Source organism: Coccinella septempunctata, chromosome X (assembly GCF_907165205.1).
Source record: "Coccinella septempunctata chromosome X, icCocSept1.1, whole genome shotgun sequence".
NCBI lineage: Eukaryota > Metazoa > Arthropoda > Insecta > Coleoptera > Coccinellidae > Coccinella > Coccinella septempunctata.
Window position 1 is genome coordinate 10,846,369 of NC_058198.1, and position 27,268 is coordinate 10,873,636.

A 27,268-nucleotide genomic window follows, 5' to 3' on the forward strand; every position below is an offset into this window, starting at 1 on the left:
AATAAAAAATATCTGTGAAATTTGAAAATTGGGTACTTGGCTGAATACAACCCGGTTTAAGAGATCCACAGACGTGTAGTGTCATAGATTTACCTTGTTATTCTGAAGGGAATTTTGTTTCTCCAGGGGTGGCATAGCTCATTATGAAAACTTAAAATGGCTATATTTTTTTATCAGGGCCGAATCGGAAAAATTAGTATAGGAGAAAAGGTTTTTTTTTGACCTCAAGAAACTTCTGGTAGAATATTTCTTCGAGTCGAATACAATCAGCAATCATTTTATAGGTGGTTGAGAAACTAAGTATTGACCACTTTTATAGATTCACTTCCCTTGAATGAATAGGAATCCTTTGTGATTGTGAATACATTCTTCGAAATGGAGATGTTCTGTGATGGATTGATGATAACAATCGTAATAAGGTTTATTCAATCGAAATTATTTGCACAGAATTCTACTCAAAAGCTTTTAGGTAAATGTAATGAAACCATGATTAGTTTCGTGTTAGAGATCTCCAGTACACTGGTATCTTGGAGATAGTTGAGAGTGAATTTATTTGCTGTATATTCGATCGGAATTTGAACAATTGAATGAAGACTAGGATACTCCGGATGTGGATGTTATCAAAGCCTCCTACACTCTTGGGAAGTTCGTAGGAAAACGAGATAAGAAGTTCATTTACTGTGATACAGTTGGCTGAAAAATGAAACGATAGATAATTCGAAAATTCTTCTGAAGTAACGAAAGCCCAGAATTTATTAGTCAATTACCAGTAGGCCAGATAAAAGTGTCGAAGTTCAAATTTTAAGTTCAGTGTACCCCTTAGTTTAGGCAACGTTTCTGAAGAGATAAGTGATTTTATTTAGGCACATTCATATTGATGGAGGCGAAGGCACGGATATAGTTCGTCATCGACTTCTAGTTTTATATAGTGTCCCAAGTGTGTGCCATATGTGGATGGATAAACAGGGTCGCTCAGCCAAGTTTTGGTGACTTAAGTAATTTTGTGGTATGTGCTAGTGAATTTGCGTCGCTTGGCCCCGACTTGCCTTCCTAGAAGCGAAACAGGTACCCTGGTTGTGTCGTTCAAGTTCCTTTCAGACAAACGAACGAAGGAGATCTGTTTCCCATTACACCGGCGCTTTAGAACTTCAGTCTGTATGCTTGGTAAGTCGCTTTCTGTAAGTAGATTATGCTCACATACCTAAATCGTTCCTCTGAAAATAAACTTACACGAAATCCCTCCTCTCTCTCAGTTTGTACAAGACTTTGTTGGTGTGTCGAATGCACGGTTCGAAGTAAATAAAAAAAAAAATAAAGTTTGCGATGTGAAAGTGCAACTTCTTCCAGGTAGTTTTGTTGCGGGATGTAGTGTGCAAGTTTTACCTAGACATCATCTTGGCACATGCTCAAAAGGTAAATAACCTTAAATATAAACACAGAACGCATCTCATCAAACGCGCAAACCTATTAGAAATGCAAACATTTCGTCTAAAGATGACTATCTGAATTGGTTTTCGATAACGGATAACCATTCAGTTATGAATCATTCTTCGATGAACTTCACGAAAACAATGGATCGATCGAGAGATGACTTAAGTAACTCCCAAGTCTGAGAGGAATCACTAAGGAAAAATGATTTGAATATTTGAATCGATATTCAGAAGGACGAAAGTGATGAGAATAATCAGTTTTCAGATATTTTCATGCGAAATAGGTTGAACATTCTAATTCTCTTAGTCAAAATGATAATTTATGTAGGAATTCATGAGTTTCACTGAAGAAAATTCGTGATTTTCCTATATTAAGCCGGCTGTGGAAATTTGTCGATGATAATGATAAATTTATATGATAAACAGGGTTGAGTATAAGTCTGGAATAAAATTACTTCAAGCTAGAACTCAAAATGAAAACGCTGAAACCTGTCAATTCATTTTTATAATTACCTTATTTTCTAGCGATAAAATTGTGCGTCTTCCTTCACCCCTTGGCCAATTGGGAAATTGGGAAATTGGATAGAGATCCAATTTCCCCTTTTAACATAACATTTTCTTTTAAACAGAGTTGTATTCAGCCAAAGTTCCCAATTTCAAATTTCACAGATACTTTTTAATTTTTGAACATCAGATTACTCCTAAACGGCGCATTATACGAAAAAATATGAAGAATACTTTTATTTTACAAAACGTTCAAATATTCAGTAGATATCATCTAACTTCTTCTTTCGACATCAAGAATTCACTACTAAAATATTTGTACGAGTCAAAGACTCACTCTGTATACGTTTCCATTTGAAAATCGGAAGTTGTATGGGGTTGCCGCTTTGGGGTTGGAGAAAAAAAAATTATTTCCGAAAAATTAAGTACAATCGGGACTCAATCAACGTAATATTTTCAGTTTTTTTCATGAGACTTTTGTGTTTTTTTTGAAAACCATAAAATATAAAAGAAATTAAGAAGAGATTATTTTAGGATTCCATTTTCCGTTAGCTTTCCAATGCGGAATATGTTTCCTTTTTCCATTAGAAAAACGAAAGATAGATGGGGTTGCGGCTAAGGGGTTAAAGAAAAACACTCAATTGTATTTCCAGAAAATAAGGGCAATTGAAAATTAATTGACGGGTTGCAGCGTTTTTTTTGAGTTTATTGGTTAACTGTATTCCAGGCTTATACCCAACCCTGAATATGTATATTTAATGAGAAATAGAAATCATATACATATATGTAATTTCATTAAAACACAATAATTGTCATTCTCGTATGGAAAAAAAGTTCGAAGACATTCGAATGGATAGAAAGATATCCTATTTCTGCTCTCAATAATAGAAAAATCAATATAAAAACAGATGATTATGCGATAAAAAGACATTATTCAATAATTTTTCAGAAATTTTTTTTCCAAATCACGTAGATATTAGTTGTTTTGCACGGACATACTGACATAGGACGTTCTGTATTGAAATCTGTTAATTTTTTTATGGATTACATACTCAATATGGGGAATGAACCATAATTTAATCTATCATTTATGTGAACAGGGAGGTGTGCCCATCCTGGCCCCTACCTGTCGACTCATCCTATGATATTAAGGATTGGATTTTTCGTGCAAAGGAATAATATGATATAGCAAGGTTTTAGTTCAAAAAATATCCCTCTCTAAAAAAGAAATGGCCTGTGCATTTTCCAAAGTTACATTTATTTACCTGAAAAGACATAATATATAATATAGTTGGAATTGACCGAGGAATTGACTGATATTGAAGACTGCGAATAATGATTATTCGGTTAATGAAATGAAGCAAGAACTTATATTCGAAGAAAAAGAAAGAAGCTCACAAAAATATCAAAAGAACACATTAAAATCACAGTGCAATTAGTCATCAACTGAACAAAAACAATGCTTCGAAAGATCTCTCCTGTTTGAAGATTTTCTGTTTGAAGTTGATGCACAAAATAGACATTTTCATTGCTTTGAAGATTAAAACTGAACAAGTGCTCAACGTAGAATCGCAGCTGTTCAGAGAAGATGATGAAAAATCGCATACAATTCAACTCTTCTATAGTAAATTTCGATTTAGAATTGGATTTATTAAGGAATTATGGTTTTCATAAAAATTATCTTGCAAACTTTCATGAAGTCCGTCTTTACAAAAAAATGCGTGAGGTACTTATACCTCACCCTTAGGAGGGTTCCAATATTCGTATTGTTGGTTGGGCTTAATATATTTTCAACCAATTACTCAAAACGGAAATGCTGAAATTAGTCAATTGATTTTTAATTAGCCTAATTTTCTGGCAATAAAATTGAGTATTTTGTTCACTTCTCAGCCGCAACCCCACCCAACTTCCGATAATTGAAATTGCGACGGGTTTCAGCGTTTTCATTTTGAGGTACCTAATGGTAAAAATCAAATTATTTCCAGACTTATGTCCAACCCTGTGTATTCTACACAGTATATGCATGTCAAAATGAGAAAAAAATCAAAAATAATGAGCCATTTCATGGCACAATTGAATATTTTAGTCAATTTCCTCTTTAATGTCAATTCGAAAATCTTTCAATTATTATGATAGAATATTTGAATTGGTTTAATTGTATAAATGAATAATTCTCAAATTGTAAGTCGATTATCAATAATGTGGATAATGTGCTGAAGAAACTATGTTGTATGTTGAATTGAAGGATATCCTTCAAACTGAATCAACATTGTCTTAAGAACGTTTTAACCTTTGATCGAACTGAATCAATACTAAATGAAAAGAAAGGCCATTATTTCAGATGAAAATCTCAATTTCTAGTAATAAAGATTATAAAGAGCCGCATGATCAATATTGTCCATTTTTTTTAATGACCCTATACATGGAAATCCGAACAGATTCTGTTTGAATGCAATTATATTTTTTCATGATATCATGATTAATTGTATCAGTGTGACCTTCGAACTAAAAGCTTTGCATCATCAATCAATGCTTCAACTATTTTCAGAATATGGAATGCCCAATTATTGATATATACAGGGGTTTACCCACGGAGCTGCAAAATTTTCCCAGTTTTGAGTGAAAAATACTACTACCAAAACCCCTCAAAGTATTTACAGAAATACCGTTTCGTCGTGAAAAAGTAGATACTGGCCATAGTTTCGCTCTCATTTGACCTCATCAGGGCAACGCAACCGCCATCTAGACGAAAATAGAAAGAACAACGCATGTTACTTTCCATTTTCATCGAGATGAAAGTAGTGTTGGTCTGACAAGGTCGAATGAGACCGAAACCATGGCCAGCATCTAAGCTCTCTTGACGAAATGGTTTTTGTATTGATACCAAGAGTGATGGTGGTAGGCAAGTTCGATTTAGATCGTAACATTTGTTGATTTTTCTCCAATGGATGTAACGTATTAATTGGGTTTATTACCTTCAGACCTGCCTTAATCTTGAAGACGTTATCCATTTTATAGTATTTTTGGCATAGACCCTTTGTACAACGAACACTTTTTTCCACCTACATTTTTATGTGTTATCAATTATTATCATAAAAAAATCGAATATTGAATGCGTATTTTGAAATTGGAAACTCAGGGTCGTTCTTTCAAGTTTGTTCAACAATTTGTTTCATTTGTTTTGTTGAAAAGAACGTGTAGACGTTCATCTGAATATAGGACTGAAGTAGTTTATAGCACATTATCAACATCTCCCAAAATCTAACTCAATATCACTTCTTCCTTAACGTTGTCAAAGGAAAATTGTCGCTGGCATTTTGTTTCATTTCATGTGCAATATACAGGGTGTATTTGAAGGTGAGGCTTTTTTTTTCAGCAGAAGGTAGAACTGGTCAAAATGAAGCGTTTCACCAAAAATCACCTATACAAAACTTTCGAAATGAAAAAAATTGAAAATTATTACTGAAATAGATCCTATCAGGTACGAACTTAGTTAGCTGAATTATCGCAGGGTAGTGGGAAAAAACTTATCTCCTGATTCGACCATGTGGTTTGATTTAGGATATTGGCTCGATCGATATTCACGTGGTAATGAAAATATGGAAACTTAGGATTGCCGAATTGTTCTCATTATTTTATAGTAACTTATACGATTTTATGAAATGGCTCATTTCTCTCACTTAGGACACTAGAAATGCTTCAAAATCTCACCAAAGAAATAAGTCATGAATTTTTTCACAATGGACATCACAATCTTCTTGTTCGAACATTCCAACAATCGTCTTGAAAATGGGATGAAATGGGGAAACATCATAGCACTTTTTCAACATAACTAACATAAGCATTTTCAAGAAACTGCCTCGATTTTTCAAATTTGTTTTCACCCTAAATTACATGATACAACAATTATGATTCTTTCAAAAGCGACCTGATGCATCTAATTCTATGAACTTGGTACTGAACCATTCATTGTCAGCCATATGTTTATGTTTTGTTTCGTTTTTGCGATGCCGGAGTCACCTTCCACAGTCCCGTATTTGATATTCGATGAAATTTTGTCGAACTTTTAGGGGTTGTATCTCAGCCATCTTGGATATTTTTTATAGACAAGATTCTGATGAGTTCTACCTTCTGTAAAAAAAAGCCTCACCTTCGAAAACACCCTGTATAATCTCGAATGCCATCTTGATCACAGTCGCAAAATCTGAATGAGGCTGTTATGCCTGATCAATTTACCTAATGGTTTTCAATTTTTTGGAAACTAATACTATAATAATATCAGAAATAAAACTTATATATTCCCAAATAAGCTGAAGGTAAAATATTCACCAGTTTCATCCCAAAAACTGTAGTGATATCGGCATAAACATTTTTTAAATGCATCTCAAATTCATCAACCTTTCCTGTGGATTTTTCTCACTGACACAACGAATGGGTCCAGGTTTATTAGATTTATTTTTCTCAGAATGGTGGACGTATTGACGAAGAAGAAATTATTCCTTCTAGGTGTAACACTTCTAATGCCACTGAGTATAATTTTCTTTGTTTGTTATTAAATGTCGATCCGTTACCTGAGATATGAATTAGCGAATATTTTCAATTTCTCTTCAATGTGAAGAAGAAGATATTATAAGTTATAAAGTCGATGGAAATACCTACTGAATTTTTAATATTGGTTTTTTGTATTTTATTCTGAGCTCTCTAATATCCCCAGCTAGGTGCTTCAAGATTATCCAGTTTTTCCGGAAGCAATAAAAAAATTTTTTTTTTCAGAAAAGTCCCAGTATAAATATTGCTGGTTATATCAGCAGCCATGTGCGTAGAAAATTCTTCAGTAGGACCGACTATATGGAGATGTACGGCATTCTTTTTCATTGGTGAGTAACTATTTTTATTTTAACAGTTTTGTTAAAGTCTCGTAGTCTCGTTGTTCATAACCTTTTTTGAAAGTGGAATATTTAAATCTAATAATAATTATAACAGGTAATTTTTTCCAATTATTTGCAAGTATAATTATAATAGTGACAAAGATTTTTATATTTTCGGTTTCAATCGACTTATTCGGAAGTTGATTATTCTAAAAATTATTCTTAAATATCGAGGGAACATAATTTAGATGAATAACCATTATCTTTTCGAACCATTTAAAATTTTGCATCAGTATGAATGTCGATATTTTTCACCCGCTTTACTGTCATATAATGATCTTTCTCTATTTTCGTTGTATATTGAGCCTTATCCTGTTAGCCTGATAGAGGAAAATGAAATTTCCGAAACGTTGCCGAAGGAATAGAGTGTTTGTTTTCAATTTCTTTGACCGATATGAACTGTTTCCAATTTGTGCTTGAATCGATATTCATTTCTATTGATTATTTTGAAAACTTGAACTTATACCTACTCCTAACAAAAGGGTTTTTTAGGTTTTGGAATATTGACAACTAATCTCACAATACATATGAAGAATAACACATGCCAATGTTGCCAATTTATGATAAATCTTCTTTAGTTAGATCTTTTTTTTTCCCGTCCTTCAACAGCCTTTTAGCTTAGGTTATATAACTTTTGTTGAATTGTATCTTATAAAGATCTTATAACTGCCTTGATGAATAACGTATGTATGTATGTATTTTGAATTTACAGCGTCAAGTATATTTGGTAGCTTTGTTGATGGTCGAGAATCTACTAGAGCTCATCCTCTCAGAGGTAAGTATTTCCCTTTATAAAGAAATTTTAGAGAAATACCCAAGGTTATAACTCCATCATTTCTTTAACTTCATGATATTCTTAATTTTTCCCCTCAGCCTCAAATACAGATAGAGGGGATCAGCCCCCACCATCCGACGATGATTACAGTGAAGGAGACATACTTGATGTTCACCCTTTAGCTGAGGTGTTCAATGTACGACAAACCTTTGGTTACGGTAATAACCAGGGTGGGTTTGATTTTGATAAATTGGAGGTTATGGTACTCCTTCACCCGAAATATAACAAACGAATTTTTAACTTAGGATGTGGTGCTGGCTTGTGGTCTTCTGAGTCTGAATAATAAACTAACAAAGGATGATGATATTGGTTTTTCTTTTGCTTCATCTTTCCGAACAGTTTGTTGAAATTATTATCAAAACCGACGACATGCTTTACAATTATACATATTTGGGATGTTTCAAATCACAAATTTATATCTTCAAATACATAAAAATTTCTATGAAATTATATTTTCGTCCAATTTTTCCTTCGTTATCACGTGAAGTGAAAACTCTTGCCAATTCTGCTACAATAGGAGTAGCACGAATAGAAAAATGAAAACACACACACAAGTTTGACCTGAAAAATTGTTTTCTATGAGTTTTCAGTAGTTGCAGGCGTATATCCTCATATTTAATACCTGTATGCTGTGCACAACTGATTGGAGATCACTAATTTAATCACCTACTTTACGACTTCCTTCGTTTTGTTCTTTCTATTACTTCTGACGTCATCAAATACCAAATAACACATAAAATGTTCGTTCCGCCACTCAACACTTGCTCTATAAAATAAATTTAGCAGATGGAGGCTAACCTAGATGATTGGATAGTTATTTTCCCCGCATTGGGTTTTTATGAAACGTTGAACTTTTGATGAAGCTCCCTTTGGTAAAATACAGCAGGCAGATAACAGAAAACTCTGGAGAAATTTTCAAGAAAAAAATTCTTCAGTATGAAGCTCTGAGTCAGGAAAAGGAAGGGATAAGTGATGCCCAATTGGTTGTGCTTTCAAATTCTGCTTGTAGTATTGAATTTCCCCAATCTTTTGGTTTCATAGTCCCAATACTGCCATGAATTGAGCTCAATTTATAATTGAACGTTTAGGTTATTCACCAGCGAAGCTGCACCCCTGCGAGCAAAGTTCCTGTTATCCAGCCACTGGAAATTTACTGATTGGAAGGGAATCCCAACTGTATGCGTCTTCCACCTGCGGTCTCCATGGACAAGAAAGATACTGCATAGTGTCGCATTTGCAAGACAGAAAGAAATGTTTCTGGTGCGATTCCAGACCCACCACCAAGCCTAATCCGCAGCTCAACCACAACATCAGCAATATAGTTTATAGATTGTACCCGGGCACGAGACAAAAGTCATGGTGGCAGTCTGAGAATGGAAAAGAAAATGTCTACATCCAACTCGATCTGGAGGCTGAGTTTCACTTCACCCATTTGATTATCACATTCAAGACCTTCAGGCCTGCTGCGATGCTCATCGAAAGGTCTTATGACTTCGGGAAGACTTGGCAGGTAACACTTAACGAACACAAGCTATTTCTAAGGAAGTTTATACTTGAACTGTTATGATAGATCGCCAGGTTTGTGAGATTTCAGTCTCTATGGAGCCCTTTTTGTGGCAGGTGGTTAACAACGGTTGAATCTATAGAGACGGTAGATCAATTTCTAATTTAATTGCTCAAAGATCTTCACTACACTGCACTATCATGCATCGTGGTGCATCAATGGTGAGAGATTTAAAGCCTCAGGATTCAAGTTATAGGTTTTAGAAAAAAATTGCAACACTTGACAATATTTTGTTTTCCGAAGATGCTCCTTCATACTGTTACGTTACCAAAAAGAAAAAATGGATGTTCTTTAATCTGTTGGCACGAAGAATAGTCTACATATTTGTCCTTCCATGTCGGATCTTTTTCAACTATAATACCTTTGTTTCGTATTGAAAAATCCAGTATGAACTTCCTTTCGACATAGCTGTTAGTTTTCATACGTTTATTCACGAATGGCAAAGCTGTGCCTACCACTGTTCAAAAGTGGTCCAGAATATCAAGCATAAGCACCTAATTTCATGAACTTGGTGAAGTATTTCGACGCAGCGCACACAGGTGTCAAGTCTGGGAAGCGTGGTGGCCATTCAATCGGCCCTCTTCTACCATTACTCTTGGAAATGATCTGTGAACCTTTGCCTTACCACTAAATTCAAAATCATATCGAATGGCTACCACGCTCCCCAGACTTGACACCTTCATATTTTTCCTCTGGGGACATTTAAAGTCGCCTCGAGATGTAGAAGAATTGAAAGTAAGGAAACACAAAGCCAATAAATTCAAGTTAAAGTTTACTAAATCGTAAAGCCGAATTTGAAAATAGGTAATATTTTTGTCGATAAAATAAAGGGCAATATTTGAAATATCTTTTACATTAAATAATTTTTCATGATTTTTATATTCCATTGCAATTATTGCTATTGTAACTATTCTACTAACAAAAAGGTGACGTGTACATCTACCTTTAAATTCGGATGTCACTCAACTCCCTCCCTATTCAAGATTTCAGGGGTTGCTGTCATTGCGCTCACAGGGTTGGTACAAATTGATTTTAACAAACCGTACAAAATGTACCTACCGTTACGAACTAAAATTTACCTCTTTTTGCTTTTTTTTCTATTTCGCATTGGCACCGAGACACCAAGTTGGTGGTACCCTTTCAAATTGACACACTGTTTACAGGATCATTTTCTTAACCACATCCAAAAGGATTCGGAGAAAAAAAATCTTTTCTTGAAATTAATTTTTAGTGTGGATGATGAGAAAGTCTAAATATTTTCCAATTTCTGTCACTGCTAGTTGTAACGAAATTAGCTCTCAACTCCGTTTTTCCAAATGGCAGCCCAATAAATAATCATATTCTTGTATTTCCCATCGAATTTGTATGTAATTAAATAATCAAATCGAGGCTTATGGTTGATTGGACATTTTTATTTATTTATTTATTTATTAGAAATAAGGAATACAACGGACTATTTAAAGTCCACTACTGTATCCACATGTACATAAATTGAGGTATAACATCATATAATAATGAATAAAAGAAAAACAACTCAATTGAACTCAATCCAAAAATGAAACATCAAGAAAGAGAGAGAAGAAAAAAAATAGCATAGTACAAAAAAAACATATATATAATTAAAGAAAACATTTGATTGGTTTTTAGGAGTACAATCATAATCCGATGAAAAACATCGGTTCCCATTTGAAATAAGGCAGTTTTTGATGAAAACTCGTGTCAAAATTCTGAATATTTGTGAATTCTCTCTATATTAAATTTTTTCTTAGAAACCAGAGAACGGTCAGAAATGAAATTGAACCGTCATTCTATGGGAGAAGGAAATCAAAAAAATTTTGGTTATATTCTCCCATATTGCCAGCATGATATCTGCCCACTATGTAGATTTATGTTCGAAGATAATTCCACCCTATAAGACACACCCTACGTTAGTTTTTTCTCAGAAACCGTTACTTTTAGTTAGAAATTGATGGAGACCTTATTCGTTTGAAATGAATCAAGTTATTGAAAAGTAATATTTCGATAAATAATATGAATGAGGAAAAAATAGTTGCGAAATTAATTTTAGGGTTGGCATTTTCTACCCTTTGCGATTGTAGGGAATCATTACCAAAATGTTGCTCCCATAGAGGGTTAGCTCAATTTAATTGTGTCACGTTAAAAGAAAATCAAAAATTGATTTTTAGGTGCCACCTTTTGGGAACTGTATCTAAGTTAAAAATAAATACACTTTTTTCGATAATTTTTTACACCTGTACATTTTATTGAAAAACATCCTACAACATGTCTCCGATAAATAGTTTGCATCCTTCAAACGTCAAAGGACAATAAGCAGGTATAATCATCTTTATGATCATAAGTATGATCATCTTTATGATCATGATCAAAATCAAAATTCGACGTGTAATTTGAAAAATGTGAAAATGGGTATGCCATTTATAACACGAAGTAGATAGATAAGTGCTCTGTGCTTAGTTCACTCTCGAGCACTCTTTATTGGCATTGATAAGATGCTAAGCAGTGGAACTTTTCGTAAAAGCACTGAGAACTGGTGCATAAGTGCTCTGAATACTTTCATCAGCCCCAAGCTTTGGGGCAGTTTGGCGTATACTATACAGGATATTCATATAATCCTGTATACCTAAAAATTCGATTATATTCAAGGTATACAGATACTTCGCACAGAACTGCCAGGAAAGTTTTGGAATAGCTTCCAAATATCCAGTGAATTTGACAGACGTTGTGTGCGAGTCAAGATACTCAAATGTTGCTCCATCCACCGATGGAGAAATCATATACAGGGTATTACCACCTACACTCCATATCGACAACCCTTATTCCACAGAAGTTCAGAATTTACTGAAAATGACTAACCTACGTATCAATTTCACCAAACTCCACACATTAGGAGACGATTTGTTGGATAAGAGGGGCGATCTTCAGGTAAATTCAACCGGTTCATATCCTAATTTTGTATTAATGTATCCATTGAACTCCAGGAAAAATATTATTACGCTATAACAGATATGGTTGTGAGGGGTTCGTGCTCTTGCTATGGACATGCCAATCGGTGTCTGCCACTTCCAGGCATTGATCCGAAACCAGATATGGTCCATGGTAGATGTGAATGTACCCACAATACCAAGGGAAGAAATTGCGAAAAATGTGAAGATTTCTTCAACGACTTACCATGGAGACCTGCCATTGGAAAACAAACCAATGCTTGCAAAAGTAAACATGAAATTTCTGGTCATGGATGAAATTATGCACGATTTTTTTAGGGTGTAACTGCAACAACCATGCAACGAGTTGTCACTTCGACCCTGCCTTGTATGAAGCTACTGGAAGAGTCAGTGGTGGAGTTTGTGTAGGGTGTCAGCACAACACAATTGGACCTAATTGCGACCAATGTTCAAATTTCTACTATAAGGACCCTGAAAGAGACATTCAAGATCCAGAAGTTTGTAGACGTAAGAATGATCACGATTTGTATTCCTTTGACTTCGTCCTATGTATTTTTTATTCTGTTGTAAGATTAACATACGGTGAAGCCAGATTTATAGTCTATAATAATACTTTTTTGTTATCTCAGAGAACTAGAATAACTTTATTGCTACAAAATCTAAGAAATCATAGTAAATACCCGGGAGGAAATCCTCATTCCCTCTTTCGTTTTTCATAATTTCAACTTCTTCATCGATGACTAAAAAACACTTCTTACGAGGATATATTGAAAAATTCTTAGCATACTATAGAACCAAACAAAATTTCAATGTCAAAATATTTTATTACTCAACATATTCTACTCTTAATTGGATACATTTATTACAGCGAACCTTCAACGTTTCTAGAACGCTCAAAAAAAATGTTTATTCTTGCTCTCCAAACCAGACCTCCACAGCTTTTATTACCCCCTCGTTGGAAGAAAATTAACGACCAAATCTGGTCAATGAGGGGGTGTTCTAGTAATTAAAACCCTAAATCACGAATTTTTTGCATAGCAACATGAGATTTGTGTGCAGGGGCGATGTCCTGCAAAAACAAAACACCTTTGGATAGCTTTCCGCGTCTTTTCTCTCTATTGTTTTCCGTAGAGTGGTTAGTAATGTGCGGAATAGTAATCTCCGGTTATTGTTCTAACCGCAATCCAAAAAACTGAAGCAAGAACTTTTCCAGCAGTTTTTTGGACACGAAATTTCTCAGGTCTTGGACAACCAGAGTGTCGCCATTCCATCGATTGTTGCTTTGTTTCTGGATCGTAGAAATGTACCCAAGTCTCATCCATAGTAACAATTCGGTCTAAGAAGTCTACATCGTTTTCAAATCGAGCACAGATCGAACGCGATGCTTCTACCCTTGCACGCTTTTGGTCAGCATTCATTTTGCAGCAATTTTTCCCATGTCCAAATTGACGTGAACTATATGATGAACGCGTTCGTATAAAATATTCAGTGCTTCAGATATCCGTTTCAGCCCAATTCAACGGTCTGATAAAATCATGTCATGTACTGCATCGATATTTTCGGGGACTGACACAGAAACAAGCATTCTCGATCGGTCATCATCTTCAATTGAAAATTTACCTTTTCTGAAGCTGGCAGTCCAATTCTTCACGGTCGCATACGAAGGACATTGATCACCAAGGGTATTAAGCATATCTTCGTAAATCTGCTCACCTCTTAACCCTTTTAAATACATGTACTTGATGGCTCGATACTATTATACAATTTTTCGATTTCCACAATTTCGGTGGACATCTTCTTTTTTACCTCAAACTTCACATTGACACTTCTAATGAGTTATTTTTCGTTGTTATGGTAACGCAATATTTTTTTTATGCATGGAACTGGTCTAGGCTAACTAGATATCAATACATCCTCGTATTAGAATCTTTGAAATGAGGTATCGCAACCCCTCTCAACCCCTTCCAAAAGCAAGGGTAAGGTATCAAACTTACAGCTTACAGAGGAGAAAAAAAAACGAAAAGTTGTAAAGTTTTTCGTTGGTCCACTCTTTCAATGAATGAATAAAGGTTAATTAGTTTCATTTAAAGAAAAGTATATCACAAATAATGTGTTGTTTCATCCGAAATAAGAGAATAAATTCAAAGGACAAATTTCGATGACAAATTGTTTTTTCATAAGTAAAAGTACTGGCTTCACACATGCTTATATTTGATGTTGAGGAAATTTTGCTGACTTATCTGACAATATAACAGAATGATTCATATAAATATACCGGATGGTCCCCATGAAAGAGTACAGCCAAACTCGTAGGTGTAAAATATTTCCCTAAGCAAGGTGGTAGACCACTCATAAATATAAAATGGCAATGTAGGTTGATTGAAAAACCTTCAAAATGACCCGTCCCCAATTGCCTTTTAGATTTTTGAGGTGTTTGCCACCCTGCTTAGGGGGAAGATCGTATAACCACGAATATCAATTTCTTTCAGCTTGTGATTGTGACCCTGATGGATCCTTAGACGGAGGTATTTGCGACTCAGTCACAGATGAGGCTAATAATTTGGTAGCTGGTAGATGTCACTGTAAGAAAAACGTCGAAGGAAGACGTTGCGACACTTGCAAAAACGGATTTTGGAACTTCACGAACGCAAATCCTGATGGTTGTCAATCTTGCACTTGCAACACTCTGGGTACGATCGACAATCAGGGTTGCAATATGCGCACCGGAGAGTGCTTCTGCAAGAGATACGTCACTGGCAGGGATTGCAATCAGTGCCTTCCAGAGTTCTGGGGTCTTTCGGAGAAAAAAGACGGTTGCCAATTTTGCGATTGTGACCGTGGTGGATCTGTCGACAATAATTGCGATGTGATAACTGGTCAGTGCCAGTGTAGGGAGCATATGACAGGAAGGAGGTGCGATACACCGAAACAGCAGTATTTCACAGCCAGTTTGGATTTCCTGTTGTACGAAGCAGAGTTGGCCCGAGCTTCTCCAGTGAGTAATCACCTTATATTTGTATTATTCTAGTTTTGATCTTTCAGTATGTAACTGGTATATAAAAATTTAGCACTCAGTTACTGCAGACTTTAGGGCATCGCTCAGTTTCTGACTTTTATTTTTGTCTAGCGTAAACAGCACTCTCATCTTCTTAATGACGCGTGATCCCAAGAGATTTTTCTATGTGGTTTTCCCACTATTTGCCACTTTTCTAGAAAAATGTTGATTGGAAAGTGGGATATTTCAATGAATTGGACAGTCAGATATTTTTTCTCCTTGTGGGAACTGAACATTTTCAGGGAGAATGAAGAGAAGAGAAAACTTATGAAACACAAATTTTCCATTCCAGACATAAGAACTTTCTCAATTAACAAATAAATGTTTCGTATTTTATATGCCTCTTACGTGAATGTTCATGAATCTCAGAAAACGGTTTATCAGATTTTATAGAGGAAATTCCAGATATAAATTATAATGGGAGCATGTCTGTCCATTTCATCTTTAACAACGAGAGATCGACATGTTTTTCAAATTTCGTTGAAGGTTATTTCTGCGTGGCTATTGATGAAGCAGACAACCTAGAGAACAGAGACAGCATTCACACTTAAAGAACGTGTTGCCGCAGGCTTGAGAAGTTCTAAGAGGTTCCAAGTTCCTCTGAAAATTAAAATATTCCAACAATGCTTTTTGAAAAATCATTTGGAAATGCCCCGTAGTATGATTTGCGTTTTTCAGGTTTTATTGAAGACTTTTTTGAAGTAAACTTCTCAAATTAATATTCATTAATAAGAAGTCTGAGGGGACTCCATTTTAGAGAGTTTATTAGAAACTTTGAGCTTGAAAGGAAGAAATATATTAATGAGATATCGTCGACAGCCTCTGTCTTTATCAAACTAGATTTAGCAAACAACAGCGAAAGCCGATTTTGGCAGAACTACCTTAGGTAAATTGTCTTCCTATTCCTGACATAGAAAAAAAAATCAGATACAGATGGTATTTCATTCAGTTATAGGAACAAATCTGGCAGTGGCAAAATTCTGCCAGGTACATTTTTTGGATACTTAAACTATGAACCAAAAGAGGTAACGTCATTTCACGTTATATTTTGTTGTGTCTTCTAATGCTATCATATCTATAGCAGGAAAAGACGAAAATAGACCCTGAAGGGTAACATCAATACTGATGGATCAAAACCAGGAAGAGACGAAGGCATTTGGGTATATGGACCGAGAGTGCTCTCTAATAGGCAGAGACTCTAGCTGTCTATACTTGAACTCAAGAGTGTCTTAAGACTCTTAAGTACCTCGGGGAAGTTCACAACATTACAACGGTTTTCTGTTAATATGGAAATGCTGCAGTGCCATAAAACAACTGAGAAAAGTTAAAGAGTGCCAGGGTATTGGGTTATCGAAGGGCGTCAAGGTTAACACTAGCTGGACTTTAACGCTTTCGTGAGCTTGGAAATACCAATATAAGACAGCGGACAACAATGGATGGTGAACAGTGGAACAAACCTTTTTGGGAACACTCTTGAACTTGCTTATACTCGAAAAGATGCCTTGTGCTTTCACGAAAATTTACCAGAAGACTTGTCCGTCTCGTAGCTATTTGAAAATTCGGAACTTCCAAAGAGTTTCTTGGAAACTCCAAGTGGAATATTTATATATTTCAGCAAAAACAAACATTATTTCACTGGAATTATGCGGGATATGATTGTCAGATAACGATGAAAGTATATTCTGTGGAGTGGAAACTACTCCCAGCAACACTGAAACCACTGTACCAAAACTGTACAGAGTTTGCTGTACTTGACTGCAGCGATGGTAATGCAGAAACTGAACCAAAACGGACCGTATATGTCCCGCTGAACTGTACAGTTACTGTATAGTTAGTATAGTACAAATTGCATTTGACATACAGCCACAGTACAGCATAGCTGCACATCAAATACAGCGATGATATTGCAAACACTGTACACTGCTGCACTTCAAATGCAGTAGTAATGTGCAGAAACTGTACAGCAAGCTGCACTTTGAATGCAGTAGTCACTGTGCAAACTATACAGCAAGCTTTAAAAGCAGCAGTCATTGTGCAGAATTTAAAAAGCAGGAAGATTATTTTTATATTTATGGCGATTTTTTAAGTGCTACTGATAACAATTGAAAAAGAGGGGAAGGAATGTAATGGCAGACTGATGCCTTGCCTTTTAGACTCGGGACCTTCCAAAATGTTATACTATATTCTGAAAAAAGGAAGCATGCATTTCGCTATTTTACAATGCACTACCTGTGCCGGCCTTCTGCGCATGACGAAAATACTTCACTCAACTCCACTTAGTTTTATAGGTCGATAGTGCGACCTTAAGGTCTATTGTGCACTCCATCTACAGCTCGCCTTCCAGCTCTAGAGTCCCAATGAACTCCAGTATCTGAGAGGGCTTCAAGGAGGCTAAGTCCTCATTCCTCCTATCATCATCATCATCCTCCTATAATTTTCTCGTCGAAGACATTCCTTACGCAGGCTTGCAATGGTGAGCTGTCCTGTAACCAGGCGAACAGGAGTTTCCTTTTTTTCCCCACAGAATCTACACTCTGTCAATGTCTGATAAGCCCATTTTCATGATATGCTTTTAAAGACGACTATGTCCTGTGAGGAAGCCGGTGAGGAGGCATAACTTATTCTTGCTCAGATCCAAACACTTGGATTTTGCAGTTTTAAAATTTGTTGGAATTTTTTGGAATGATCCATTCCTGGAAGATTCCTTCAGAATGTTTCTCCTTTGGTTTCTTCCTTTTCTAGAAACTCTTCCCAATTGGTATATTTTTCTATAGCACAGCGAAAGGCTGTGGACCAGTAATGTGGCGTATTTGTGCTCCCTTTTTGGCGAGTGTGTTGGCTTCCTTCTTTCCTTTGATTCCAAAGTGACCTGGAACCCAGACTCCAGACTTAAGAGACCTTGTTCTTGTCTATTTCACTGAGTTTTCTTCGGCACTCCCATGTAAGCTTTGAGTTGATGACATAGGAGTTCAGTGCTTTGATTGACTATATCTTGAGTTTCTTTCCAGGTTTATGTCAATCCACTCCACTTAACTTTACATTACTTTATTTCAATTCTCTCCTCCACTCTGCTCTATTCTCTCCCCTTCTCTACTCAACTCCACTCTTCTCTACTCCATTGTACTTAACCTAACTTCCTCCACTTTTAGTTGGCTTAAACCTCCCTTGGAGAGTCCTGATTCCGACAGTCGTAGTGTCGTGAGAAAATAGGTTGAGATAATATGAGAATTAGCTTAAAAAAGTCAAATATTTGAAAATTACAGACATACAGTCTGATTTTCTTAGCAGTATAGATAATCTCTTTCGTTTAATTTCAGAACTGCCAAGTTGTCATCCGGGAACCTTACCGAGATGGCAGACCGAACACCTGGACCGGTACCGGCGTTCTGAAGACCTTCGAGAACGCGTATTTCGAATTCTCAACCAACAACATCGAGAAGACTTCCAAGTACGAAATCGAGATACGCTACGAACCCACCCTACCCCAAACCTGGGAAGACGCCCAGATCACAGTCTCACGACCTGGACCGGCCGATCCTAACGGCCCTTGCGCCAACTCGCCAGAAGTTGAGACCAGAAAAGTCGTTCTGGAACCGAACAGCAGAAGATTCTTGGCCAGTCCCCCGGTTTGCTTCGAAGCCGGCGTAACTTACAAGATCAACATGGACTTCAGAAGGTTCGACAGCAGGAAAGAATCCCCGACCGCTTCTGTTCTCATCGATTCGGTATGATAAACACGAAATTTAGAGAGGGCGACATTACGAATTCGTAATTTTCAGGTGGTGCTTCTACCTTCGATCGATTACATTCCCTGGTTTGCGACGAACACAACGGAAGGCCTTAAGAACTATCAGGAGTACGAGAGGAACAACTGCAACGAGCCGCAATATCAAAGAAACCCAGAAGAGGCTCCAGAAATTTGCCAAAATATGTACAACAGCATCGCCGCTTACATTTTCAACGGAGCCTTCAACTGCCAATGCGACCCCGAGGGGTCGGAAAGTAAATTCTGCAAAAAATCCGGTGGGTACTGCACGTGCAAACCGAACGTTGTTGGAAGAAGATGCGACAGATGTGCTCCGGGAACTTATGGCTTCGGCCCGGATGGCTGTAAAGCCTGCGACTGTAACAGTATCGGCGCTTTGGATAACTTCTGTAACACCACCACCGGGCAGTGTAAGTGCCGAGCGAACACCTACGGAAGGGAGTGCAACAGGTGCAGGAACGGCTTCTGGAACTTCCCCAATTGTGTCAGGTGCGATTGCAACGGACACTCTGACACTTGCGATCCGTTGACAGGAGCTTGCGAGGAATGTAAAGATAATACGGAAGGTCATACTTGCGACCGCTGTAAGATCGGATTTTATGGGGATCCACGGTTGAACGTGGACATTCCTTGTAGACCTTGTCCGTGTCCAGGCTTGGGAAATCATTCGTTCGCCAGCAGCTGCTCCTTGGACCCTTACACCAAGGATGTCATTTGTGACTGTCAGAAAGAATATTCAGGTAAGAGCGAATTTAATGAAAAATGCGTCTTTGACTCGTATAAATATTTCAACAGTAGATTCTTGAGGTCGAAAGAAACACTTTTTTCCTTACCAGGCTGTAGGTACTTTTTCCTAAATACCACAAAAAAGCTCCGGGACAATGAAAGAAGTTTGTACTCCTTTCTTGGCAAGTGTATTGGTCTGTTAATTTCCTTTGATTCCCGAATGACGGGAATACAGGCTTAACAGAACTTGTTATTCTTGCCTAATTCATTGAATTTCCTTCGACACCCCCATATCATCTTAGAATAGATGACGTGCGAGCTCAGTGCTTTGACCGCAGCCTCTCTGTCAGAAGGTATCGCAATGTCACATTTCTGATTGTTTCCTTCTAGGTTTATTTACACACATGTTTCGATTGCAAGTATTTCTGCCTGGAAGACGCTTAGTAGCTTCAAAATGAGCCAACGTTATCCTGTGGTAGTATGTTATCTTGTCGGAAAAATGGGTTAGCAAGCGTCCGCATATAGGACAGCCCTTATGTGGTAATGTAGTAGCATAATAATGGCTCTACAACCGACCATTTCTTAACCAACCCTGGAATAAAACATGGCTGCGTGTTAATGCCTTTACTGTTCAATATTTTCGCCATAGCTGTCTCGATAATTGCTGACATGAGTATGCCTGTAAGAGGTGTTGGAATAAGATTAATATTTAATGGAGGCCTATTTAACCTGAAGCGCCTCAGAGCAAAAACCCGTTCAAAGTTTATCACGGAACTTCAATATGCAGACGACTGCGCACTTATCGCTAGCAGCCCAGAGGATCTACAGACAATGCTGGACACCTATAAACATATATACGAATCTTTAGGCCTCAGACTCAATATCGACAAAACCAAAATCTTGGTAAGTCCGCCAGAAAGCCTTCAAACACATATCAGCCTGGAGAATGAAACTCTAGAACAGGTTGAGCAGTTCAAGTACTTGGGAAGCTTCATAAATACTGGGGCTAACCTAGACACGTAAATACACAACCGTATCAATTCGGCATCACGGGCATTCTGGAAGCTAAAGGTCAGAGTGTTTCAAAATCGCGACCTCAATCTGAAGACCAAGACAGCTGTTTACAAAGCAGTCGTCCTCCCAACGCTTCTTTACGGAAACGAAAGGTGGACGTCCTACAGGCGACATATTAAACAGCTTGAACAAACGCAACAACGTCATCTAAGACAGATAATGCACATCAGATGGTTCCACAAAGTTTCGAATGCAGAAGTCTTGCAACACGCGAGTTGTACAACAATTGAGACTCAAGTAACGAGGGCCGGCTCAGATGTAGCGGCCATATTTTGAGGATGCAAGACACAAGACTCCCCAAAATAGCTCTGTATGGCGAATTGACAGAGGGAGCCCGGAAACCAGGAGGCCAGTATAAGCGGTTTAAGGATGCACTACATCAATTCCTAAAATCAGTTAATGCCAATCATAACTGGGAACAACTAGCGTTACACAGGTCACAATGGAGGTCTATGGTGCACAGTTATAATGGAGACTCGAGAAGGATACAGCGGCGGCCAGATCTGATTGGTGACTATCCATGCCCGGATTGTGGAAGGATCTGTAGGTCACGGTTGGGTCTCTTCATTCAGAGGAGGGTACACAGTCGCAATTAGCCCTAAGAAATTATAAGTCCGTTTTTTTATGTCTCTTTGTACATTTTTTCCGGTAACGGGATACAGCAATGAATGAACGAATGAGTACCACAACCTCCTGGATGTCACACGTTAGTCATGTTCTTTCAAGTGAGGTTTTCGTATCAGAATTCCTGAGCTGTTGAAGATATCCTTGATAAACAAATTAAAGCAGCGCTTCACAAGAATTGTGGGTGTTCTGTTTCCTGTGTCACTAAGTACTTGTTTTCGGTTGTATCAGCAAAAATAGAAGAGCATAAGTAGAAATCCTCGAGGTTAGGAGAAACAACAAAACCATACATTTTCTCAAGTTTAAGAATTTGTTACTTGTTGATATGCAAAAAAGACTTTCTGCAGGTTCAAGGTGTGATATTTGCGCGGACAACTACTACGGAAATCCTGAGGTACCCGGAGGAAAATGCCAAAAGTGCGATTGCAGCGATAAAATAGACGAACTGAAGCAGGGAAATTGTGACCCACACACCGGCAAATGTTTGCAGTGTCTCTATGACACCACAGGGGACCATTGTGAGGTTTGCAGGCCGGGTTACTTCAGATATTCAGAGGATGAAATGTGTGAAGGTATAAGTATTTTTATATAGAACGCCAGTTAATTTCTCACCACATCTTTTCATCACCACAGAATGTGTTTGCCACGCTCTGGGAACGAACAGGACAGCAGGTCCATGCGATCCCAACACTGGCCAGTGTCCATGCCTTCCACATGTGACTGGATTACATTGTAATGAATGTATAGAAAACTATTGGAGGATAGCCAGTGGCGAAGGTTGCTCATCTTGCGACTGTGATCCATCGGGGTCAGTTCAAGCACAGTGTAACGAGGTGAGTGATCATGGGAGACATGTTAATTGTTGCCAATCATTCCTTTGTTGAAACCAACATTAGAAATGGAAAGCGCATAGATATATTAAGTTCTTCACACGTAATAACCACTGATGTACTATTTTTTTTCACAGTATGACGGTCAGTGTGAATGCAAACCAGGATTTGGAGGCCGGCAGTGTAACGAATGTATGGCTCAATTCTGGGGAGATCCTAAAGTCGAATGCAAAGGTAGATAAATCTACTTCCTCAAAAATCTTCCATCTAAAATAATTCAATGATTTTTTAGAGTGTCATTGCAACAACCAGGGTTCCAAAACGTTGCAGTGTGACATGAGAACAGGAGATTGCAAATGTTTACCAGGTATTGGAGGCACAAAATGTGATACCTGCGCTAGAGGTTACCTGGGAAATTCACCAAAATGTTATCCATGCGGAGAATGCTTTGATAATTGGGATAGAATCCTGGACGATATGAAAAGTAAGTTGAATTGAGTTTTTTTTTATACTCGATATACACTGCGCAAAAATATTAACGCACATTATGGAAATCTCATATTTATTCTACAACTGAAGGTGTTCTCAATGATAATTATTTTTATCAGAATTATGCATGCATATGTTATCCACTTTCAACGGTTTTCTTCAATACAGATGTTTTTTCCCAGCAGGAATAAAAAAAGATGATATTATCAGATTTTGAATGTATTGGCTTCATTCTAAAATCAGTTGTTCTCGATCAATTCTAATGATCAATAGTTTTTCTTTCGTTTGATTTTCTACACTCGATCGCTATGCAACGCGAAACACGCAATTTGACCCAAGAGGAATGTACACAAGCGGTAGTTTTGCGAGAAGAAGGGTGGACATACACAAGAATTGCAGAAAGGTTTGGAGTTTCCCATACAAGTGTGTCCAGAATGTTGCAGCGATTCAGGGAGACAGGTATGAATGTCCGAAGACCAGGACAGGGTAGACCACGGGTAACAACTGCCATTCAAGAACGTTACTTGAGAGTTTCTTCGTTGATACAACGGTTTGCAACCGCTCGCCTCCTTCAAATTCAGCTTGAGCAAACTCATGAGGTGCAAATTAGCACTCAGACAATAGGAAATCGCCTCAGAGAATATGATTCAAGGCCTCGTGTCGCGGCAAGATGCCCAGCTCTTACCCCAGCCCATCGAAGGGCGCGTTTGGATTTTGCGAGAGAGCATATCCATTGGGAAGAGGCCGATTGGGAAAGAGTTCTCTTCACAGATGAGTCTAGATTCTGCCCCTACCATTGTGATCGACGTTCCCTTGTATACAGACGTCCACATGAAAGATATGCTCAGTGCAATTTCCTGGATACTCCTGCATGGTTTCAGGGGAGGATCGATTATGGTATGGAGTGGAATATCTTTGACTGCTCGCACAGACCTAGTGGTCGTTGATAATGGAGCTATGAATGCTGATAAGTATATAAGGAACATTCTTGAAGAGCATGTAATGCCATTTGCCCCATACATTGGTGAAAATTTCATTTTTATGGACAATAATGCCAGACCCCATCGTGCGCGCATCGTTCAGGAGTACCTTGAAGAGGTTGAAGTCTCTCGAATGGAATGGCCAGCAAGAAGTCCAGATCTCAATCCGATTGAGCAGGTTTGGGACAACCTCAATAGAAGGCTGAAGAAGTTCAGAAAATCATCCAGCTACTCTTAATGACTTAGGAATCCAACTCGGAGAAATTTGGGAAGGATTAGATCAGAGAAGAAGATCACTCATTTTGAGTATGAACCGTCGTTGCCGAGCTGTAATTAACGCAAGGGGTGGAAATACCAAGTATTAAATCACTTATCAGCATTTCAGTATTTTGAAAATTGTTCATTTCTCTTCTTTCACATAAGATTCGGTGAAATCCTGAATTTTTCTTCCATTTAATGTGTCTTGTTTCGTTCAAAACCTTCCCGAGAAAACATAAACAATAAGTTATAAAGACAATGTAGAGTTAACTTTCATTAAAATTGAGATTTTCAGAATGTGCGTTAATTTTTTGCGCAGTGTATATTGGGAAATGAAGACAAGCAGTGAAATAGTCAGAAAGTAGAGGCCACTGTCATCGTGGAGTCAACATATGTGAGGGTCTGAAGATAACTTCTGCATGGGAAATTTAAGTGCTACAAAAAGCCATGTTTGCCGAATTCGTCAGTCTCTCAATTCCAATGGATCCTAGGTTGAAAAGACTATCTGAAATCCGATAGTTGTTGGGATTATTTCCATAGTCTTGACTTCATATTCATTCTGTTTCAGACAATACAATCGACTTGATCAAGAAAGCCGGACTCATCAAGAAAGTAGGTGCGAGAGGTGCATATACCAAAGAATTCGACGATATGCAGAACCAGTTAGACGACATAGAAGATCTGTTGAACAATTCAGACGACGTCGATGTTGAAGCCATCAACGAAGAGCTCAGCAGCTTAAGGAAGAAGCTGAATATAACCGAACAAGAAAAATTGAAAGATCTGGACGAAACCCTTGCCAACACAAAGGAGAACGTGCTACTCACCGAAATCAAAATAAATAATTTGAAAGACCGCATCGACCAGCTGAACAACAAGATAAAGGAGTTGCAGAACAACGGAACTCAATTGCAAGAGCACAATGTACAGGGTGCGCTATCGCTGATTCAAGCTGCTAAAGCGAAAGCTGACGAAGCGGTGCAAAACGCTGAAAACACCCAAGTAAGTTGAACAACTCAACTTTTTTCAAATTCGAAATTAATTTTTAATTTTTAGAAAACCATCAGTGAAAGCGAGAGGCAGTGTAAATCGGCTGAAAACTTCTTGAATACAACTAAGGATACGTACAAAACGCTCCTGGATGAGAACTCTCTTAAAATCGAAACTATAGCGAACAATTCTCGAGAGTTGAGTCGCGTTTTGCCAGATCTCAACGAGTTGGTTTGCGACGGACGCGGTGATCCTTGTGACTCAATTTGTGGCGGTGCAGGATGCTCCAGCTGCGGAAATTCCATATCATGTGAAGATGGTGCCAAGCAACAAGCCGAGACAGCTCTCAGCTTGGCCAATAGTAGCGAGATAGCCTTGAGAACTAAAGAAGGAATAATAAATAATTTCATCAGAAATGTGAGTTAAACAATGTCATTGCAGCGTTCTAATCAATCATTTCCATTTTGATATTTCCAGGTTTCCCAGATTAACACCAACGAGGGTAAAAAGCTTGCCGAAGACGCATACCAAGAAGCGGAGAAACTCTTCAAAAAATATAACTCGACCGGCGTGAATGCCAACGATTTGAAGAACAAAATTGATACATTCTTGAAGAAGAATATAACAGACCCGGAGGTGGTGAAGGAACACGCTAAAAAGGTTTTTTCAGTGTTGATGATACAGTAGAGTCTTCAACTCATTCCCAATATTTCAGGTTCTAGAGAAAAAAATTGACGTTTCTACACCAGAAACTATCAAGAAACTGGCGAATGATATCAAGAAAAAGGTTGATTCGTTGACTAACACCGAGGCTATAATCCAGGCTACAAGAGAAGATCTGATTATAGTGAATAAACTCAAAGATGCAGCTGCTGATGCTAGGTAAGGCTGAGAAATGTGTTTCTAATCTTTATATATACAATTCTACTCTGCCGACTGAAAGTCACACAGTGGGGTTATATTATTTTGTCCTCATCATAATACTTATCCAACCAGATGGTGTGAGGAACACCTCAATACCCTTGAAAGTAATCATCAGTATTTCAACTCATCATATCATTTCAGGATGAAAGCTGGAAATTTATCGTCTGACGCGAATACAGTCAAGAAGGCCTTAGAAAACTCGACTCTTGCCCAAGAAAATGCCGGAAAAGCTATCGATAAAGCATTGAATAACACAGCAGAGGTCAACAAGCTTCTCACGCAGGTGAGAAATATTGAACTCCATCGAATTCGTACACATTATTCTCTGTTTTTTTTTGTTTTAGATTAAGGAGAAAACTATGTCTGCTGAGGGTACAACGAATTCAACGGCCGAAACTATAAAGAAACTGGGTGAAAAACTGAACGATTTGCAGCAGAACATAACTAACAATGGCATATACGCAAATCGGGTTAAAAATGAAACGGCAACTATCCTGAGTAAGGCAGAAAAAGCGTACGAAGATTTCAATTCTCTGCACTCAAAATACGAAACTGCTAGGCACAAGTTGAGCACAAATATAAATAATGTTAACTCTCTAAAGGAAAAGGCTGACTTGTTGTTCCAGAAGGTGGTTTCTTTGCTTGCACATATAACCAAAACAGAAGAAGCAATAACCAAGTTGGAAGCTTCGTCCCAACAAGACCCTTCAAGTATGGAGAATCAACTCGCCATGCTGATAAAGAAGGCAAATAATTCCACTGCTGAAATAGAGAAGAGGATCAAATACTATAAGAATTGTAATTAGTTTGTTCGATATATGTGTACATAAGTAGCTAGTTTTAATAATGAATTGATAAGATTAGAGCAGAATAATGCGAAGGAGCTAAAATGTTGTCATATCAAAGTCAAGTTCAATGAAAAGAAAAATTGTATTGATTTTGAACAGTTTAAGATAATTTTATAAAGCTTCAGTGTTCATTTAGGAGTTTAAACAATTTGTACCAAACTACTTTATTTATATTAAACGATTATAAAATTCATTCTGGATTTTTGAGAGCTTTAAGGACTTTAAATATTTATTTATTTCCGAAGCATAACACGCGTGATCATAACCAATACCATTATAAAAAAATTCTTAGATCCCCCGAAAAATAACAGACAAAATTTAAACATTTAATGAATATAAGGCCATCCGGTTGAGAAAGATGGCAATAATCCACTTTAAAAAGCAGCAGCGTTTTTGTGTTTTCCATTAGTAAGGATGTTAATGTTTATGCTGGAATATGGTGTTCTGTGGGAGTGTATAGTGAAGATTCTACAAATGAAG

At 37.5% G+C, this 27,268-nt stretch overlaps 1 protein-coding gene across 3 annotated transcripts; it reads left to right on the forward strand.

Moving 5' to 3' along the window:
- Positions 1-582: 582 nt before the first annotated feature.
- LOC123321394 (laminin subunit beta-1) lies at positions 583-26,981 on the forward strand. Of its 3 annotated transcripts, none has more exons than XM_044908956.1 (21): positions 583-1,164; positions 6,708-6,811; positions 7,575-7,637; positions 7,736-7,867; positions 8,786-9,207; positions 11,926-12,204; positions 12,261-12,492; positions 12,543-12,731; positions 14,714-15,219; positions 18,597-19,004; positions 19,059-19,785; positions 21,817-22,041; positions 22,103-22,302; positions 22,437-22,533; positions 22,592-22,783; positions 24,595-25,028; positions 25,083-25,433; positions 25,494-25,676; positions 25,732-25,898; positions 26,082-26,223; positions 26,285-26,981. In XM_044908956.1, exons 2-21 carry the CDS (start codon positions 6,748-6,750, stop codon positions 26,744-26,746), a joined length of 5,475 nt encoding a protein of 1,824 aa, XP_044764891.1. In that variant the 5' UTR covers positions 583-1,164; positions 6,708-6,747; the 3' UTR covers positions 26,747-26,981. The 3 variants fall into 3 exon arrangements, with proteins under 3 accessions (XP_044764891.1, XP_044764893.1, XP_044764892.1); XM_044908957.1 differs by lacking the exon at positions 583-1,164 and adding an exon at positions 1,193-1,413; XM_044908958.1 differs by lacking the exon at positions 7,736-7,867 and having other exon boundaries at positions 592-1,164.
- The last annotated feature ends 287 nt before the right edge of the window (positions 26,982-27,268 follow it).